Consider the following 20150-nt stretch of genomic DNA (forward strand, 5'->3'; position numbering starts at 1 on the left):
AGTAATAAATGAGTTAAACAAGTTTGTAAGATGCAAGATTAATATACAAAAACCAACTATATTACAATACACTACCTATTAAAAAGCCAAAGGTAAAACTAAGAAAATAATTCACTTTATAATATCATCAAAAATAATAAAATATTCAGGAATAAATTTAAACAAGGAGGTTCAAGACATATACAATGAAACCTACAAAATATAGCTAAAAGAAGTCCTAAATAACCTGAAAAGTTTCCTGTGTTCTGGATCAGAAGACTTAATATTGTTAAGATGGCATTATTCCCCATGTCTGTCTACAGATTCAACATAGTCCTCAAAATCTCAGCTTCTTTTTTTTGCAGAAGTTGACAACAGATCCTAAAATTTATATAGAATAGTGGAGGACTCCTGATTCTTCAGTTCAAAACTCAGTATAAAGCTACAGTAATTAAGACTTTGTGGTACTGCCAGAAGGCAAGATGTATAGATTACTAGCATAGAAAGGAGAGTCCAGAAATAAACCTATACATCAATGGTCCACTGATTTTCAGCAAGGGAGCCCAGACCATCCAATGGGGAAATAGTAGTCTTTTCAACAAATTGTGCTGAAATAACTGGCTATCCTTATGTTAGAGAATGAATTCAGACCCCTATCTCAATAAAGCTCCTATCCCTACCCTACAAATATTAACTCAAAATGGATCAGACCGAAATGTAAGAGCTACAACTATAACCTCTTAGAAGAAAACTTAGAGATTTAATAGTAAATCTCTGTGACCTTGGATTAGGCAATGGTCTCTTAGATATGACACCAAAAGCACAAGCAACAAAAGAGAAAATACATAGGACTTCACCAGAATGTTTGTGTTTTAAAAGGTACCACAAAAAAGAGTGAAAAGACAATGCAATGAATGGGAAAATATTTACAATTCATTTATCTGATAGGCAACTTGTATCTTGAGTACAGGCGTACTTTGTTTTATTATGCTTTGCTTTATTGATCTTTGCATGTATTGTGTATTTTTACAAATTGAAGTTTTGGGTTTTTTTTTTAAAGTTTTTATTTATTTATTTGACAGACAGAGATCACAAGTAGGCAGAGAAGCAGGCAGAGAGAGAGGCGGAAGTAGGCTCCTTGCTGAGCAGAGAGCCCAATGCGAGGCTCGATCCCAGGACCCTGGGATCATGACCTGAGCCGAAGGCAGAGGCTTTAACCCACTGAGCCACCCAGGCGCCCCACAAATTGAAGGCTTATGGCAACCTTGAGTCAAGTAAGTCTATCAGTGCCATTGTTTCCAACAGCATTAGCTCACTTCATGTTTCTGTGTCACATTTTGATAATTCGCACAATATTTTCAACTTTAATATTATTATATTTGTTCTGATGATCTATGATCAGTAATCATTGTTGTTACTATAGTAATTGTTTTGGGGTGGCACAAACCAAACCCCCAGAAAACAGAGAACTTAATTGATAAATGTTATGTCTTTTATGACTGCTCCACCAACCGGCGGTTCCCTCCACTCTCTCCCTCCTCAAGGCTCCTTATTCCCTGAGACACAGCAATATTACAATTAGGCCACATAATAGCCCAACAAGGGTCTCTAAGTGTCCAAGCAAAAGGAAGATTCGAACATCTCTCACTTCAAATCAAAAGATAGACATGCTGAAGTTTAGTGAGGAAGTTCTGTTGAAAGTCATAATTGGCCAAAAGTTAGGCCTCTTATTCCAGACAGCTGAGTTGTGAATGAAGGGAAAGTTCTTGAAGGAAATCAAATGTGCTACTCCAGTGAATGGACAAATGATAAGAAAGCGAAACAGCCTTATTTCTGATATGGAGAAAGTTTCAATGATCTGGATAGGAGACCAAACCAGCCACAACATTCTCTTAAGCCAAAGCCTGACCCAGAGCAAGGCCCTACTCTTGTCAATTCCGTGAAGGCTGAGAGAGGTCAGGAAGCTGCAGAAGGAAAGCTGGAAGCTCGCAGAGTTTGGTTCATGAGGTTGAAGGAAAGAAGCCGTCTCCATAACAGAAAAGCGCAAGGCGAAGCAGCAGGTGCTGATGTAGAAGCTGCAGCAAGTTCTCCAGAAGATCCAGCTCAGATCATGAATGAAGGTGCAAAAACCAGATTGTCAGTGCAGGCAAAACAGCATCCTCCTGGAAGATACTATCTAGGTCTTTCATCACTAGAGGGAAGAAGTCAGTGCCTGGCTTCCAAGCCTCAAGGGAAAGGCTGACTCTCTGGATAGGGACTAATGCAGCTGGTGACTTTGAGGAAGCCAGTGCTCATTTGCCCTTCTGAAAACCCTGGGGCCCTGAAGAACTCTGCTAAATCTCTTCCGCCTGTGCTCTGTAAATGGAACAACAAAGCCTGGACGGCAGCACATCTGCTTACACCATGGTTTACTGAGTATTTTAAGTCCACTGTTGAGACCTATTGCTCATTAAAAAAAAGAGAGAGAGAGAGATTCCTTTTAAAATATTACTCTCATTCACAATACACCTTGTCACCATAGAGTTCTGATGGAAATGTACTATGAGATTAGTATCATTTTCATGCCTGCTAACAAGCATCCATTCTCCAGCGCATAGATCAAGGAGTCATTTAGACTTTCGACGGTCATCATTTAAAACATACATTTCATAAAGTGATTGCTGCCATAAATAGTGATTCCTTTGATGGATCCAGGCAAAGTAAATTTAAAAACTCTGCAAAGGATTCACCATTCTATTTTTTTTTTTAAGATTTATTTTTTTTTATTTTTTGGGGGGGAAACACATGCATGAATGGGGGGAAGGGCAGACAAAGAGGGAGAGGAAGAGGATCTCAAGCAGACTCCTAGCTGAGCGCAGAGTCCAACACAGAGTCCCAGGACCCTGGGATCATGACCTGAGCCGAAGGCAGACACTTAACCGATTGAGCTGCCCAGGCACCCCAGGATTCACTACTCTAGATGCCACTAAGAACATCTGTGATTCATGAGAAGAGGTCACAGTATCAACATTAAAAGGAGTTTGGAGAAAGTTAAATCCAGCCCTCATGGATGACTTTGAGGGGTTCAAGACTTCAGTGGAGGAAGTAGCAGATGTGGTAGGAACAGCAAGTTCCCATGTGAAGACTGTTGAAATGACAACGGAGGATTTAGAATAAGACATGAACTTCATTGACCTAGCCCAGCAGGGTTTGGGAGCGTTCCTCTAGTTTTGAAAGAATTCCCATTGCAGGTCAAATGCTATCAAACAGCATCACATGCTGCAAATTGTTCATGAAAGGAAGAGTCAACCAATGTGGCAAACTTCACTCTCGTCTTACACGAAGACGTTTCTGCAGCCACCGCAGCCTTCAGCAACCACCACCCTGCTCGTCAGCAGCCATCAGATTCCAGGCGAGACCCTCCACCAGCAAAAAGATTGTGCTAACCGAAAACCCAAATGATGGTTAGCAATTTTCTAACAATGAAGGTTTTTTTAAAAAAAGATTTTATTTATTTGACAGACAGAGATCACAAGTAGAGAGAGAGGCAGGCAGAGAGAGAGGGGGAAGCAGGTTCCCTGCTGAGCAGAAAGACTGATGTGGGGCTGGATCCCAGGACCCTGGGATCATGACCTGAGCTGAAGGCAGAGGCTTTAACCCACTGAGCCACACAGGCATCCCTGAAGGGTTTTTTTGTTTTTGTTTTTTTAAGATTTTGTATTTATTTGTCAGACAGAGAGAAAGAGCAAGTGAGCACAGGTAGGGAGAGTAGAGGGAGAGGGAGAAAAGCAGGCTCCCCGCTAAGCTGAGAGCTTATCGTGAGACTTGATCCCAGGGCCCTGGCATCATGACCTGAGCCCAAGACAGGTAGGTGTTTAACCGACTGAGCTACCTAGGTGTCCCAACAATTAAGTTTTTTTTTTTTTAATAAGTATTTTTGAGTTAAGATATATATATTGTCTTTTTAGCATAATGGTATTGCACACTTAATAGACACTATAGTGTAAACACAACTTGTATATGCACAATTTTTGAAACCAAATTTTTTGAAAATTCTTAAAACCAGAATTTATTTAACTTGCTTTATTGCAATATTTGCTTTATTTCAGTGGTCTGGAACTGAACCTGCAATATCTCTGAGGTATGCCTGTATATACAGAACTCTTACCACCGAATGGTTAAAAAAAATCTAATAGAAAAAATAGGTAAAGAATTTGAATAGCCATTTCTCCAAAGACATTTGGAGAAACTCATCTCCAAAGACAAAGAAAGAAGACGTTTCTCCAAAGACCTATAAAAAGTCAAAATTATGATGAGTTACTACTTCACACACATTAGGATGGTTAAAAGTCATAAGGAGACATCACAGATGTTGGTGATGATGTTGAAAAATTGGAACCTTCTTACATTGCTGGTGGAACTGTAAAGTGGTGCAGCCACTTTGCAAAAGTTTGGCAGTTTCTCAAAATGTTAGGCAGAATTACCAAGTGACCTAGCATTTCTACTAAGTGTTCACCCAAAAGAATCAAAAAGTTGTCCACACAAAAACCTGCACACAAAATTTCATAGTAGCATTATTTATAATAGCCCCAAAGCTGAAAGAACTTTTTTTTTTGAAGATTTTATTTATTTATTTGACAGAAACAGAGCGATCACAAGTAGGCAGAGAGGCAGGCAGAGAGGGGGGAAGCAGGCTCCCTGCTGAGCAGAGAGCCTGATGCGGGCCTCGATCCCAGGACCCTGAGATCATGACCCAAGCCAAAGGCAGAGACTTAACCCACTGAGCCCACCCAGGCGCCCCAGAAAGAACTTTTCTTTTGAAAATTGCTATATATCTAGTGAGTTATGGGATATTAGTAGGGCCTTCCTGAAATTTTTAAGCCTATGAATTCTAGAGAACAGAAAAATCAGATGAGTATGGCAGAATATATTTTGGGAAAGGAGAGAAATTATAAAGGAAGTACCTAGATGTGAAGCTTTTTTAGTGTGTGCATTGTGAACTTTGCACACAGATAAGTGAATTACTTAAATTACTGACATCTATTATTAGAACAGGTATAGTATAATATAATAATTATGTATTATTAGTATATAATAATTATTATTGATATTAATAGTTATTAATATATTATTATTATAAGTTTGAAGAAGCAGTATATTTATTGCAAAGGATTGAAAAGGATTTTGGTGTATGATTCAAGTAGTGGTGAGTTTTCAATTTTAAGCCTATGCAACTTTAAGCTTATGCAAAGAAATGACTCTTGGATTTTTTTTTTTACTGTGTTCACAGAGTGCAGGTAACATTGAAAATAATTCCAGTTATTTATAACGTAAGTGCAAGGGATTTTATGGAAGTGCTTTATATTGACCTACTTATTATGTACTATTTTAATTTCATATCCTTTAGCTATTTGGATTTGAACTGCATTTCGGAATTCTTCGTTACTTCCAATGTCACCATCAAATGAAGGTCCAGTTAGACCCACCCCCCCAGATGGAGGCTGGGGGTGGGCAGTGATTGTTGGAGCATTTGTATCCATCGGCTTCTCTTGTGCATTTGGCAAATCTATTTCTGTCTTTTACAAAGAAATTGAAGAAATATTTAATGCCAGCACCAGCGAAGTGTCATGGATCTCTTCTATTATGTTTGCTGTCATGTATGCTGGTGGTAAGTACCCAGAAGGCCTGCTCTTTTAATTTTCAATAGACCAACAAAAGCTCCATAGTGAATGGTTTTTGTTCTTGATGGCTTTACGTGTAGGATATTTAACACGTTAGTTTTTGAAGCTATGTAGCTGGAGTCATATTTTTCATTCCCCTTAATGATAAAGGCGCTGTTTAAGTCAGTTATATTGCAAAACAAATATCATTATAAAGGAGAACTTTCTTTAAAAATGGTTTTGTTGGTTGCTGGTATATGGAAAGTCAGTTGATACTTGTGCTTTAATTATATATCCCTGCTAACCTCTATTACTTCTAATAGTTTGTTGGTAGATTTTTTTTTTCAAAAATTTAAGATAGACAAACTTATCCTTAGCAAATACTGATAGTTTGGTTTCTTCCTTCCCTCACACCCTTCTTGCCCCCTGTCTTACCGCACTGCCTCGGACCTCCCGTATAATGCTGAAGAAAAGTGGTGATGGTAGGCATTCTTGTTTTGTAGTTCTGTTTTAGTTTTGTCATTTTCTATGAGAAACAAAGCCCATTTCAGCTAATTTGAAAATGTACGCTAAAATCCGAAGTTTGATCGGATTTGCTCATACATTGCTTCATGTTCACGTGCATTTGCTTCAGGTGACCACCCAAAAAATTAAAAACAGAGCAAACTTGCTACATATATGTTGATAATATACTAAATATGTAGGCTACATGGATTCAGGATACATCTACATGAAGAATCCTGTCAACACTTGCAATCAGGGTATCTGCAGCCTCATCTGCCTTGAAGGAAATCGGTTCAGGTCTTTCATCCTTCAGTTAAAATCCATCCAGTAGGTTCTAGGTACACAGAAGACATATGTTGTACTTTGTACAATCGATGCTATATTTTTCCCATTACACAAACCTGTGGCTCTGAAATAAAATAGCAAGCAATATTTCTAACCGCTGTCTTCTGTTTTACGTTTGTTTTAAGGGTGGGATGTTTACGCCTTGGCATCCTCTTGTCAGTAATGCCTTGTGCAGGTGTGGATGTGAGGGGTGGGCTTCTCCTCTCTGCTCCTAAATTTCTGGTTCTCTCCTAGGTCCGATCAGCAGTATCCTGGTGAACAGGTATGGCAGTCGCCCAGTCATGATTGTTGGTGGCTGCTTGTCGGGTTGTGGCTTGATTGCGGCTTCATTCTCCAGCACTGTACAGGAACTTTACTTGTATGTTGGATTCATTGGAGGTGAGTTGCTACTGATGTATTTTCAAGCATTAATTTTTATGTGGACTCTTTGTAGCATTCGCCTGCTAATTCTTTTGAAAAATGAAAATTCTTTGCCAGAAAAATTATTGGGTCACTATTTTTAAAGAGCTATATGTATGTTAATTTCATAGTATCAGAGAAACATGTCTTTATTTTTTTAAAAAGGTTTTATTTATTTATTTGAGAGAGAGAGAGAGAATAGGAGAAGGGAGCTGAGGGAGAAGCAGACTCCCTGCTGAGCAAAGAGACCCAACAGAGTGTTCAATCTCAGGACCCCCAGATCATGACCTGAGCCAAAGGCGGAGGTTTAACCAACTGAGCCACCTAGGTGCCCTCAGAGAAACATGTCTTTAAAGAAAGTTCTGGCACGTTGGGGTGGTTATCTTTTATTAAATTATTTTTATTAACATAAAATATATTGTTTCAGAGGTACAGGTCTGAGTCATCAGGTTCACACACTTCACAGCACTCACCATAGCACATACCCTCCCCAGTGTCCATAACCCATCCACCCTATCCCTCCCCGCCACAGCCCCCAACAACCCTCAGTTGGTTTTGTGAGATTAAGAGTCTCTTATGTTTGTCTCCCTCCCAATCCCATCTGGTTTCATTTTTTCCTTCCTTATGGGCTGGTTATTTTTCATTGAAAGAGAAAATTTTTTTCTTTGTTCCTTTTTAAAATTTTATGTATTTATTTTTATTATAAAAAAGATTTTATTTTTTATTTTATTTTATTTATTATTTTATTATTTATTTGACACAGCAAGAGAGAGCACAGAAGGGGAGCAGGCAGAGGGAGAGCGAGAAGTAGGCTCACCCCGTGCGGGGAGCCTCCTGAGGGCTTGATGTGGGGTTCGATCCCAGGACCCTGGGATCATGACCTGAGCCAAAGGCAGATGCTTAAGGACTGAGGCACCCAGGTGCCCCTATTTATTTATGCATTTTATCTTAAGAAATATAGTGACCAATCTGGAACACTGAAAAGAGCTAAAATAAAATAAAGTAAAATTAAAAAAACAAAACAAAACAAAACATAGTGACCATAAGTGAAGTGTGTGTGGCAAGTCGTTGAAATGGTAGTCATCAGCTATTCCCACTCATTATCCTTCTATCCAAAAAGAAATTGTGGGGTGCCTGGGTACCTCAGTCAATAGGTGTCTGCCTTCAGCTCAGGTCATGATTCCAGGGTCCTGGGATGGAGCCCCCAGTTGGGAAGCCTGTTCTCCCTCTACCACTCCCCCTGCTTATGTTCACTCTCTCACTGTGTCTCTCTCCGTTAAAAAAATAAAAACTAGAGGAGGAGTCAAGATGGTGGAGAAGTAGCAGGCTGAGACTACTTCAGGGTCTGTCCAACAAGAAGATCTAACAATTTAAAATATCTATGCCCCTAACGTGGGAGCAGCCAACTATATAAACCAATTAATAACAAAATCAAAGAAACGCATCAACAATAATACAATAATAGTAGGGGACTTTGACACTCCCCTTACTGAAATGGATAGGTCATCCAAACAAAATAACAACAAGGAAATAAAGACCTTAAATGACACACTGGACCAGATGGACATCACAGGATATTCAGAACATTCCATCCCAAAGCAACAGAATACACATTCTTCTCTAGTGCACATGGAACATTCTCCAGAATAGATCACATCATGGGTCATAAATCAGGTCTCAACCAGTATCAAAAGATTGGGATCATTCCCTGCATATTTTCAGACCACAATGCTCAGAGGCTAGAACTCAATCACAAGAGGAAATTTGGAAAGAACCCAAATACATGGAGACTAAACAGCATCCTTCTAAAGAATGAATGGGTCAACCAGGAAATTAAAGAAGAATTGAAAAAATTCATGGAAACATGATAATAAAAACACAACGGTTCAAAATTTGTGGGACACAGCAAAGGCAGTCCTGAGAGGAAAATATATAGCGGTACAAGCCTTTCTCTAGAAACAAGAAAGTTCTCAAATACACAACCTAACCCTACACCTAAAGGAGTTGGAGAAAGAATAAGAAAGAAACCCTAAACCCAGCAGGAGAAGAGAAATCATAAAGATCAGAGCAGAAATCAATGAAATAGAAACTGAATGAACAATAGAACAAATGAACAAAACTAGGAGCTGGTTCTTTGAGAGAATTAATAAGATTGATAAACCCCTAGCCAGACTTATCAAAAAGAAAAGAAAGGACCCAAATAAATAAAATCATAAATGAAAGAGGAGAAATCACAACCAACACCAAAGAAATACAAACAATTATAAGAACATACTATGAGCACCTCTACACCAACAAATTTGACAATCTGGGAGAAATGGATGCATTCCTAGAGACATATAAACTACCAGAACTGAACCAGGAAGAAATAGAAAACCTGACCAGACCCATAACCAGTAAGGAGATTGAAACAGTTATCAAAAATCTCCAAACAAACAAAAGCCCAGGGCCAGATGGCTTCCCAGGGGAATTCTACGAAACATTTAAAGAAGAACTAATTCCTATTCTTTTAAAACTGTTCCAAAAAATAGAAATGGAAGGAAAACTTCCAAACTCATTTTATGAGGCCAGCATCACCTTGATCCCAAAACCAGACAAGGATTCCATCAAAAAAGAGAATTACAGACCAATATCCTTGATGAACACAGATGCCAAAATTCTCACCAAAATACTAGCCAATAGGATTCAACAGTACGTTAAAAGGATCATTCACCATGACCAAGTGGGATTTATTCCAAGGCTGCAAGGTTGGTTCAACATCTGCAAATCAATCAATGTGATACAACACATTAATAAAAGAAAGAACAAGAACCTTATGATACTCTCAATGTGCTGAAAAAGCATTTGACAAAGTACAGCACCCCTTCCTGATCAAAACTCTTCAAAGTGTAGGGATAGAGGGCACATACCTCAATATCATCAAAGCCATCTATGAAAAACCCACCGCAAATATCATTCTCAATGGAGAAAAACTGAAAGCTTTTCCACTAAGGTCAGGAACACGGCAGGGATGTCCATTATCACCACTGCTATTCAACATAGTACTAGAAGTCCTAGCCTCAGCAATCAGACAACAAAAAGAAATTAAAGGCATCCAAATCAGCAAAGAAGAAGTCAAACTATCACTCTTTGCAGATGATATGATACTATATGTCTAAAACCCAAAAGAATCCACTCCAAAACTGGTAGAACTTGTACAGGAATTTAGTAAAGTGTCAGGATATAAAATCAATGCACAGAAATCAGTTGCAATTCTCTACACCAACAACAAGACAGAAGAAAGAGACATTGAGGAGCCAATCCCATTTACAATTGCACCCAAAACCATAAGATACCTAGGAATAAACCTAACCAAAGAGGCTAAGAATCTATACTCAGAAAACTACAAAGTACTCATGAAAGAAATTGAGGAAGACACAAAGAAATGGAAAAATGTTCCATGCTCCTGGATTGGAAGAACAAATATTGTGAACATGTCTATGCTACCTAAAGCAATCTACACATTTAATGCAATCCCTACCAAAATCCCACCCATTTTTTTCAAAGAAATGGAACAAATAATCCTAAAATTTATATGGAACCAGAAAAGACCTCAGATAGCCAAAGGAATATTGAAAAAGAAAGCCAAAGTTGGTGGCATCACAATTCCGGACTTCAAGCTCTATTACAAAGCTGTCATCATCAAGATAGTATGGTACTGGCACAAAAACAGACACATAGATCAATGGAATGGAATAGAGAGCCCAGAAATAGACCCTCAACTCTATGGTCAACTAATCTTTGACAAAGCAGGAAAGAATGTCTGATGGAAAAAAGAGAGCCTCTTCAGTAAATGGTGTTGGGAAAATTGGACAGCCACATGCAGAAAAATGAAACTGGACCATTTCCTTATACCTCACACAAAAATAGACTCAAAATGGATGAAGGACCTCAATGTGAGAAAGGAATCCATCAAAATCCTTGAGGAGAACACAGGCAGCAACCTCTTCGACCTCAGCCACAGCAACATCTTCCTAGGAACACCGCCAAAGGCAAGGGAAGCAAGGGCAAAAATGAACTATTGGGATTTCATCAAGATCAAAAGCTTTTGCACAGCAAAGGAAACAGTTAACAAAACCAAAAGACAGCTGACAGAATGGGAGAAGTTATTTGCAAACAACATATCAGATAAAGGGCTAGTGTCCAAAATCTGTAAAGAACTTAGCAAACTCAACACCCAAAGAACAAATAATCCAATCAAAAAATGGGCAGAAGACATGAACAGACATTTCTGCAAAGAAGACATTCAGATGGCCAATGACACATGAAAAAGTGCTCCACATCACTCAGCATCAGGGAATTACAAATCAAAACCACAATGAGATATCACCTCACACCAGTCAGAATGGCTAAAATTGACAAGTCAGGAAATGACAGATGCTGGTGAGGATGCGGAGAAAGGGGAACACTCCTACACTGTTGGTGGGAGCTGGTGCATCTGCTCTGGAAAACAGCATGGAGGTTCCTCAGAAAGTTGAAAATAGAACTACCCTATGACCCAGCAATTGCATTACTGGGTATTTACCCTAAAGATACAAATGTAGTGATCCGAAGAGGCACGTGCACCCGAATTTTTATAGCAGCAATGTTCACAATAGCCAAACTATGGAAAGAACCTAGATGTCCATCAACAGATGAATGGATCAAGATGTGGTATATATACACAATGGAATACTATGCAGCCATCAAAAGAAATGAAATCTTGCCATTTGCGATGATGTGGATGAAACTAGAGGGTATCATGCTTAGTGAAATAAGTCAATTGGAGAAAGACAACTACCATATGATCTCCCTGATATGAGGAAGTGGAGATGCAACATGGGGGGTTAAGGGGGTAGGAGAAGAATAAATGAAACCGGATGGGATCAGGAGGGAGACAAACCATAAGTGACTCTTAATCCTACAAAACAAACTGAGGGTTGCTGGGGGGAGGGGTGTCGGGAAAGGGGGGTGGGGTTATGGACACTGGGGAGGGTATGTGCTATGGTGAGTGCTGTGAAGTGTGTAAACCTGGCGATTCACAGACCTGTACCCCTGGGGATAAAAATACATTATATGTTTATAAAAAATAAAAATAAATTAAAAATAAATAAAAATAAAAACCAAATCTTTAAAAAGAAAAAAATGTTTCAAATTAGAGTAAGAGAGGATGTCAGATACAAAGCAAGAATCTTTTGGTAGAGAAGCCATATACATTTTCAAGGGATTAAGGACACACATGAGAAAATCTCTTCTCCCCCTTTAATAACACTGGGAAATGAAACAGTTGTGGATAGAGAATATAGATCATCTATTGCCCTACAATTCAGAGAAAACCATTAATATATTGATGCTCATACATTTTTATGCATATACATATGCTTTTTTAGTGTAATGTTTGTAACCAGTTTTTTTGTTTTTGTTTTTGTTTTACTTACTAATACATTCTGTATATAGTCTCCTGTCTCAATGAACATAGTATAACAGCTACTACTTTTCCATTGGATAGGTGTGCCATAGTTTATTTCACCATTCTGTAATTGAAAGATTTTTAGGTTGTTTGTATTTTTCACTATTAATAAACCCTATTTGTATGATAGTGCTTCTCTGTATATCCTTGCAAACATGATAATTTCCTTAGGACAAATTTTAGAAATGGAATTACTAGGGGAAAAAGTTTTTAGTATGATTGGCCAAACAGTCTTTTAGAAAGGTTTTAATAATGTACAGTTCACCTGCAAGATCTGAGATGATGTTAGTAATAGGTATTTTCTTTTGGGATCTGTACTTTTACTACTTAATTAAAATTTTAAACATTTAAATATTGTAATTCATCTAGAGTATTTGAATAACATAATGAAGGAACAAAACTTTCTTTGTTCCCTCTTGGTTATTCAGCCTATGGTTACTAACTCACTCAATAAATACTTGTCCCTACCATATGTCAGGGACTGTTCCAAGCTCCATGGGGATTGAGTCAACATGATAGATAAGATTCCTGCTCTGTAGTGGAGGGAAGCAGACAATAAACAGTCCAACAAGTAAATGAGTAAGTAAGAAAAATATCAGCTTGTGATAAGTACTTTGCAAAAACTTGAAACAGAATTTTGATGGAGAAGGATTGAATGGTCCCTAAAGGGATGTCCTCTCAGGGTTGGTGGCCTTGAGTTGAGATCTGAATGATAAGTAGGAGCCAAGTTTGTGAAAATCTAGAGGAACAACTGTGCTGAGCATGTATGAGAATATGCTGAGATGTGGGTAGGAAGGTATGTAAAGGCCAGATCATGGTGCTTCCTAACTCAGAGTAAAATGCTATGGATGGCGGTCTTTAGAGAGACTGAATCGGTTGCATTCTAGCTGCAAACACTCCCTTCTGCCTACAAAGGGAGCAAGAATGGGAGACCACTTAGGAGGTTATGGGATACTTGTCTCAACTCCATTGATCGCAAAATCTACTCTTTCCCTATTAAGTTAAACGTATCTTTTGGTCCTATTTCTGGACTTTTTCCCAATTTTATTGATCAGTTTTCCCATTTTTGATAAAGGTACAGTGTTCTCATCACTGTAGCTACAGCTATAGAAAACAGCTGTAGTTGTTACTGTTGGTCTCACCAATTATTAATACTTTTTTATTATTTCTAATGTATTTGTTCCATAAGTGGTATTTTTTTTTAAGATTTACCTATTTATTTTAAAGAGAGTGTGAGAGAGCAGGGGGAGGGGCAAAGGAAGAGGGAGAGAATCCCAAGCAGACGCCCCACTGAGTGCAGAGCTGGACATGGGCCTCGATCTAATGACCCTGAGATCCTGACTTGAGCCAAAATCAAGAGTTGGAAGCTTAACTGACGGAGCAACCGAGGTGTCACATCTCTGGGTGGATTTGCAGGCATTGTACCTCATCTGAAAAGTTGAATGCATTGACAGTTTCATAGAAATTACACTAAATTAATGGATTTACTAAGGTAGTGTGAGCATCTTCACAACGTTATGTTTACTGTCCTGAAATATTTTCTCTCTCCCGACCCCCTTTCTTCTTTTCCTGCCTCTGCCCCTCCTCTCTGTCTTGCTCTCTAAGTTTACAAGATTTATCTTCTCTCCTTTATGTTTTCAACTCCATAATCTTCAGGAAACCTAAAATTATGAAATTAAACAAAGGAGCCTACACTTATTATTCTTACTATTGCTAAAGCAAAAGGAATTATTTTAATGTTATAGTTTAAATCTAGTAATTACTGCATAAAGAAACTTTATGTCTGTATTAGATAACAGCCCACTTAATGATCGACCAGTTATAATGATGATTTTGACCTCTTGCCAGTTTGTCTAGTTGCTTAATAACAAATATGTTTCTGACATTTACTATGGTATGTAATTCTTCCCCCATCCTCCCAGGTCTTGGGCTTGCCTTCAACTTGAATCCCGCTCTGACCATGATTGGCAAGTATTTCTACAAGAGGCGACCGTTGGCAAATGGACTGGCCATGGCTGGCAGCCCTGTGTTCCTCTCCACCCTGGCCCCCCTCAATCAGGCTTTCTTTGGTATCTTTGGCTGGAGAGGGAGCTTCCTAATTCTCGGGGGCCTCCTCCTAAACTGCTGTGTGGCTGGAGCCCTGATGCGACCAATAGGGCCCCCAGCAACAAGTGTGGGGAAAGACAGGTCCAAAGAACCCCATCAGGAACCTGGAAAATCTGATGTAGAAAAGGGGGCAGGTGATGCAAATACAGACTTTAATGGTGGAAACCCCAAAGAGGAGAAACAATCCGTTTTTCAAACAGTGAACAAAGTTATGGACTTATCCCTGTTTACCCACAGAGGCTTTCTACTGTACCTTTCTGGGAATGTGATCATGGCTTTTGGGATGGCTACTCCTTTAGTTTTTCTTAATAGTTATGCCAAGAGTCAACATTACTCTAGTGAGAAGTCTGCCTTCCTTCTTTCCATTCTGGCTTTTGTTGACATGGTAGCTAGACCTTCTATGGGACTTGTAGCCAACACCAAGTGGATAAGACCTCGAGTTCAGTATTTTTTTGCAGCTTCTATTGTTGCAAACGGAGTATGTCATTTGCTAGCGCCTTTATCCTCCAGCTACATTGGGTTTTGTGTCTATGTGGGCTTCCTCGGATTTGCATTTGGGTGGTTTAGTTCGGTGTTGTTTGAAACCCTGATGGACCTCGTCGGACCCCAGAGGTTCTCCAGTGCCGTGGGATTGGTGACCATTGTGGAATGCTGTCCTGTCCTCCTGGGGCCACCACTTTTAGGTATAGTATGCCCTACTCCCTCTTTGGTTCTATTAACATGAAGCAGGCATAGGAGATGGAAGGGTGCTAGAAAGCCAAGATTAGTAAGCTGCCTGGTAGCAGAAGGTACTTCCGTTTCCTCTAGCCTCAGTGCTGGCACAGTGCTTGGCACAGCAGAACTGCTCCGATTCTTACGGAAGTGAATTACACTCAACCATCCACCTGAAAGGGGAGTCAAAAACAATTGCAAATTTAAACATTTGTTAAAATAACCTGTTCTCATAAAACTAACATGCTTATTATAGAAAAATATGTAACATATACTTCACCTTATAATACCTTGGTAATTTCATTTTAATTGTGGAATTTATCTTAGTCGTAATATTTTAAAAAATAACAATGTTGACCAGGTAAGGGTTCACAGTGTACCCGGGACTGTCTTAATCATTTCATACACTCCAGTCCCTACTTTATTATTGAAGAAACAGAGGCTTCTAAACGTGAAATAACTTGCCCAAGATCGCACAACTCTAAATGACCATGGAACTTGTTGGACGATTCTCTAAGAACACCAAAGTGTTTACAATTAAAAATTACTATTAATGCAAAATGCAAGAATCATTTAGACTTCCTCTGGATATGACTCATGCTTTTGAGATTATGCATTCTCAATAAGGAAGGATTCATAAAAGAAGATCCACTACTGACTTTTCTGAACTCCCCACCCTCATTCCTCCCTATATCCAATGAGAGTCCAAGTTCTGTAAGTAAATTCCTATGTCTCTTTCTAATCAGCCCATTTTTCCGTCACACCACCCTATTCACAGCTCCTGTCTCCCAACTGGGCTGCTGCTTCCCATAGCCTCCTGGCTGGTCTACCTATATCCACTCTATCCCACCTTCAATCTGTTTTCTACTCTGCAGACAAAATTTATCTGTGCAAATACAAACCTGATAGCCCAGTTGATTAGATCCTTCCTGTTGCTTCCCAGTGTTCTCAGCCTGGGATCAGATTCCCTCCTGTGGCCTGCAAGGCGTCCCCCAGCCTGGCCACCAATCTCTGCAGCCTCATTTCCTGTCACTCACCTTTTGTTCTCTCTGTTCCAGCAACCCCGCCCTTCCTCCTTCCCCCTCACCTCGCAGCTTCCTCCCACCTGCCTTTGCACTTGCTGTTCCCTGGCCCCAGCCTTCTCCCATGCTCTCCTCTTGGATAACTCCCCCTCTAGGTCTCTGCTTCATTTACAGAATGAAATGGGATGAGGTCCGGAGTCGATGACCAAGAAAGAAATCTTGAGACTCTCCCTTGCAAACTGGTGGTTTATTAAAGCACAGGGACAGGACCCTGCCCTGGGGTTGTGTAGGGTGGTTGATTATATACTTGGGAGCTGGGGGAGGTAAGGGAAAGGGAACTTTCAGAGAAAGTTCCACATAACTTTGTTTTGGGTATCTTCAGGTCATCTGAATGACATCTACGGAGACTACAAATACACCTACTGGGCATGTGGTGTGATCCTTATTGTAGCAGGCGTCTATCTCTTCATTGGCATGGGCATCAATTACCGACTTGCGGCGAAAGAGCAGAAAGCAGAGGAGCAGCAGAAAAAGGAAAGCAAAGAGGAGAAGCCAAAAGAAGTTATTCAAGCAAAAGAATCCGCAGAATAGAGAAGTCCATGAGGCCCCAAAGAGGAGAAACATCCCATTTGAATCATGGATAATGAGAGGAACTTTGGACCAAAATACTTGAAAAATACTACTGAATCATGTTCTATTAGGGCTGCTCAACATGGCCGGGGGTTATTTGTGTGGCTGTCCTCCAGATGATGGAGCACAAAGCTAGCTGAGGACAAAGCACAGGTGACACCGTGCAACCTCCCTGACCCCCACTGGTGGGTGCTACACATGGGACATTCCTCCAGGAAGCTCCCAACTGTCTCAATGTTAATGGCTGACTAGAGGGAAAAACAACCTGAAATCGACTATGTCAGGGCCTCCAGTATCTTGTAAGTCCTCCCTAGCATAGGAAAGTTCTTTTGAAAACCTCCCTTTCCCTTACCTCCCCCAGCTCCCAAGTATATAATCAACCACCCTACACAACCCCAGGGCAGGGTCCTGTCCCTGTGCTTTAATAAACCACCAGTTTGCAAGGGAGAGTCTCAAGATTTCTTTCTTGGTCATCGACTCCGGACCTCATCCCACCAAACCTCACCTATATTCAAAGACTACATCAATACCAAAGTCCACTGATGGCATTTTTATTTCATGCCTTTCCAGCAGTCATAATGCATATGTCACATCCTTTGGGGTCAGAGGATTTACAAAAGATAACAGATGGAAATCGCTTCTATCTAAAGTCATGTTTATTAAAGTATACTTTACAAATAGGATGTCTCTTTTATTGATTTTTTTTAAAGAATTTTTTTAAGGTTTTCTTTATTCATTTAACAGAGAGGGAGAGTACAAGCAGGGAGAGCAGCAGGCAGAGTGGGAGGGAGAAGCAGGCTCCCTGCTGAGCCAGGAGCCGGATGTGGGACTAGATCCCAGGACTCTGGGATCACGACCTGAGCTGAAGGCAACTGCTTAATGAACTGAGCCACCCAGGTGTCCCAGGTTAATCTCTTTTATAAAGACTAAAGACTAAAGATGCATGGTATTTAGATCAGTAACTACCACCCCAATACAGAGCATTTCGAACAGCCAAAAGAATTCCCTCCTGCCCCTCCTGCAGCCAATTCCTTTCCTTTCCCTACAGCCCCTGGCAACCACTGATCTGATTTCCGTCCCCTATAGTTTTGCCTTTTCCAGAATGGAATAAGTGAAATCACAAGGCATGTAGCTGCCATAATAGGAAATATATATTTGGTCTTTGTCCCTAGTTCCTGATACCCAGTTCCTAAAACCCTTGGATTTCCAGAGCGATGAGCGTCTTCTGCATGCTAATCAGATGACTGGTGGCTAGAACCTCCTAGGCAGCATCAAGAATAAGGCTGGTCTCCACAAAGACCAATGCATGATTAGAGGGTTGAAACTTCCAGCCCCTCCCCGTGACCTCTTGGGGTGTGAGGGTGCTGGAAGTTGAGTTCAATTACTAACAGCCAATGATTTAATCAATTGCATCTTGGTAATGAACCCTTCTAAACTTCAAGGCTTAGAGAGCTTCCTGGTTGGTGAATATATTGACGGGCTGGTGTTGGGAGGGTGGTGTGCTCAGGGCACGCAAGCTCCCGCCATGCCTCCCCACGTACCTCTTCCATTTGGCTGTTCTTGAGTCATATCCTTTAGAAATAAATCAATAAATGTAAGCAAAGTATTTCTCTGAGTTCTGTGAAATTCCTGGCAAGTTACAAACCTGAGAAAAGCGTGATGGGAACCCCCAGCTTCTAGCTAGTTAGTCAGAGGTACAGGTAGCGCCCCAGGACTCGTGGCTGGAATCTGAAGTAAGGACAGGCCCGTGGGACCGGATCTTTACAGCTGTGGAATCGGACGCTAATTCTAGGGACTTAGGGTTAACCCTGAATCGGAGTGCAGGACACCTGGTTTAGAGTTGAGAGTTGGAGAAGGGGTTTGTTGTCATGGAAAAAATTCAATGTCAGAAGAGTTGTAACAGAGTAACCTTCTGTATCTGGCTGCTTCTTCTTCTTCTTCTTTTATTTATTTATTTTTTTAAGATTTTGTTTATTTGAGAGAGATAGTGAGAAAGAGCATGCTTTTTGATTCTTTAAGATTTGGATTCTGGGGCGCCTGGGTAGCTCAGTAGGTTGAGTGTCTACCCTCGGCTCAGGTCATGATCCCAGGGTCCTGGGATCGAGTGCCACGTCAGGCTTCCTATTCAGCCAGGAGTCTGCTTCTCCCTCTCCCTCTGCTGCTCCCCTTGCTTGTGCTTTCTCTCTCTCTCTCTCTGTCAAATTAACAAATAAGATCTAAATAAATAAATAAATAAATAAATAAGAGTTGGTTTCTGGTGAAAGGGAGGGGAGTGTGACACTGAACTCAAGAGCATAAAACACAAATGGCCTCAAGTCACGAATTTGCTGGGACAGGACAGAAGCTGTGGTGTGCAGAAGGTCCACAGGACAGAAGCTGTGGTGTGCAGAAGGTCCACACCTTCCTGGAGACACTGCTCTTGGGGACAGCATTCCTGTAGTTCTCCTTCTGATCATTTTTCATCTTCAAGTGAATGTTGAACTCAGGAATCCTGAACATCACAGAGGCCACATAGTAAGGACCCACAGCTAACATCATCCTCAATGGGGAAAAATGGAGAGCTTTTCTTCTATGGTCAGGAGCAAGACAGGGATGTCCACTCTCACCATTAATATTTAACATAGTATTAGAAGTCTCAGCCTCAGTACTCAGATCACAAAAAGAAATAAGAGTCATTAAAATCATCAAAGAAGGAGTCAAACTTCCACCATTTGTAGATGACATGATATTCTATGTAGAAAAGCCAAAAGACTCCAATGAAAAGTTGCTAGAACTAATACATGAATTCAGCAAAGTCACAGGGAATAAAATCAGTGACAGAAATCTATTGCATTTCTATACACCAATAATAAGCAGAAAAAGAAATCAGTGAATCAATCCCATTTACAATTGCACCAAAAACAATAAGATACTTAGGAATAAGCCTAAGCAAAGAAGTAAAAGATCTGTACTCTGAAAACTATAGAACACTTATGAATGAAAGAAACTGAAGAGGACACAAAGAAATGGAAAAACATTCCATGCTCATGGATTAGAAGAACAAATACTTTTAAAATGTCTGTACTACCCAAAGCAATCTATACATTCAATGTAATCCCCATCAAAATACCACCAACAGGCACCCAGGTGGTTTAGTCGGTAGAATGTTAAGACTCCTGATCTCAGGAGTTTTGAATTCAAGCCCCACATTGGGTGTAGAGATTACTTAAAAATAAAATCTTTAAAAACAAAACAAAACAAAATAATACCACCAGCCTTTTTTGCAGAACAATCCTAAAATTTGTAGGGAACTACAAAAGACCCCCACATAGCCAAAGGCAATCCTGA

General features: G+C 40.1%; 1 protein-coding gene across 2 annotated transcripts; it reads left to right on the forward strand.

Annotated features, from left to right (window-relative positions):
- Positions 1–5345: 5345 nt before the first annotated feature.
- LOC101693524 (monocarboxylate transporter 1) lies at positions 5346–17268 on the forward strand. Of its 2 annotated transcripts, none has more exons than XM_004769814.3 (4): positions 5346–5626; positions 6702–6845; positions 14277–15143; positions 16576–17268. In XM_004769814.3, the coding sequence occupies exons 1-4, from the start codon at positions 5410–5412 to the stop codon at positions 16782–16784; spliced, it is 1437 nt and encodes a 478-aa protein (XP_004769871.1). In that variant the 5' UTR covers positions 5346–5409; the 3' UTR covers positions 16785–17268. The 2 variants fall into 2 exon arrangements, with proteins under 2 accessions (XP_004769871.1, XP_004769873.1); XM_004769816.3 differs by lacking the exon at positions 5346–5626 and adding an exon at positions 6064–6100.
- Positions 17269–20150: the final 2882 nt, after the last annotated feature.

The sequence above is a fragment of the Mustela putorius genome, unplaced genomic scaffold (assembly GCF_011764305.1).
Source record: "Mustela putorius furo isolate JIRA1106 unplaced genomic scaffold, ASM1176430v1.1 tig00000585_pilon_pilon_pilon, whole genome shotgun sequence".
Lineage (NCBI taxonomy): Eukaryota > Metazoa > Chordata > Mammalia > Carnivora > Mustelidae > Mustela > Mustela putorius.

Excerpts from the sequence above, each read along its gene's own strand:
- LOC101693524 (XM_004769814.3), top strand. The coding sequence starts at position 5,410 with ATGTCACCATCAAATGAAGGTCCAGTTAGACCCACCCCCCCAGATGGA. Across the intron at positions 6,846-14,276 it reads GTATGTTGGATTCATTGGAG|GTCTTGGGCTTGCCTTCAAC; the intron begins GTGAGTTGCTAC and ends CCATCCTCCCAG. Across the intron at positions 15,144-16,575 it reads CCTGGGGCCACCACTTTTAG|GTCATCTGAATGACATCTAC; the intron begins GTATAGTATGCC and ends GGGTATCTTCAG.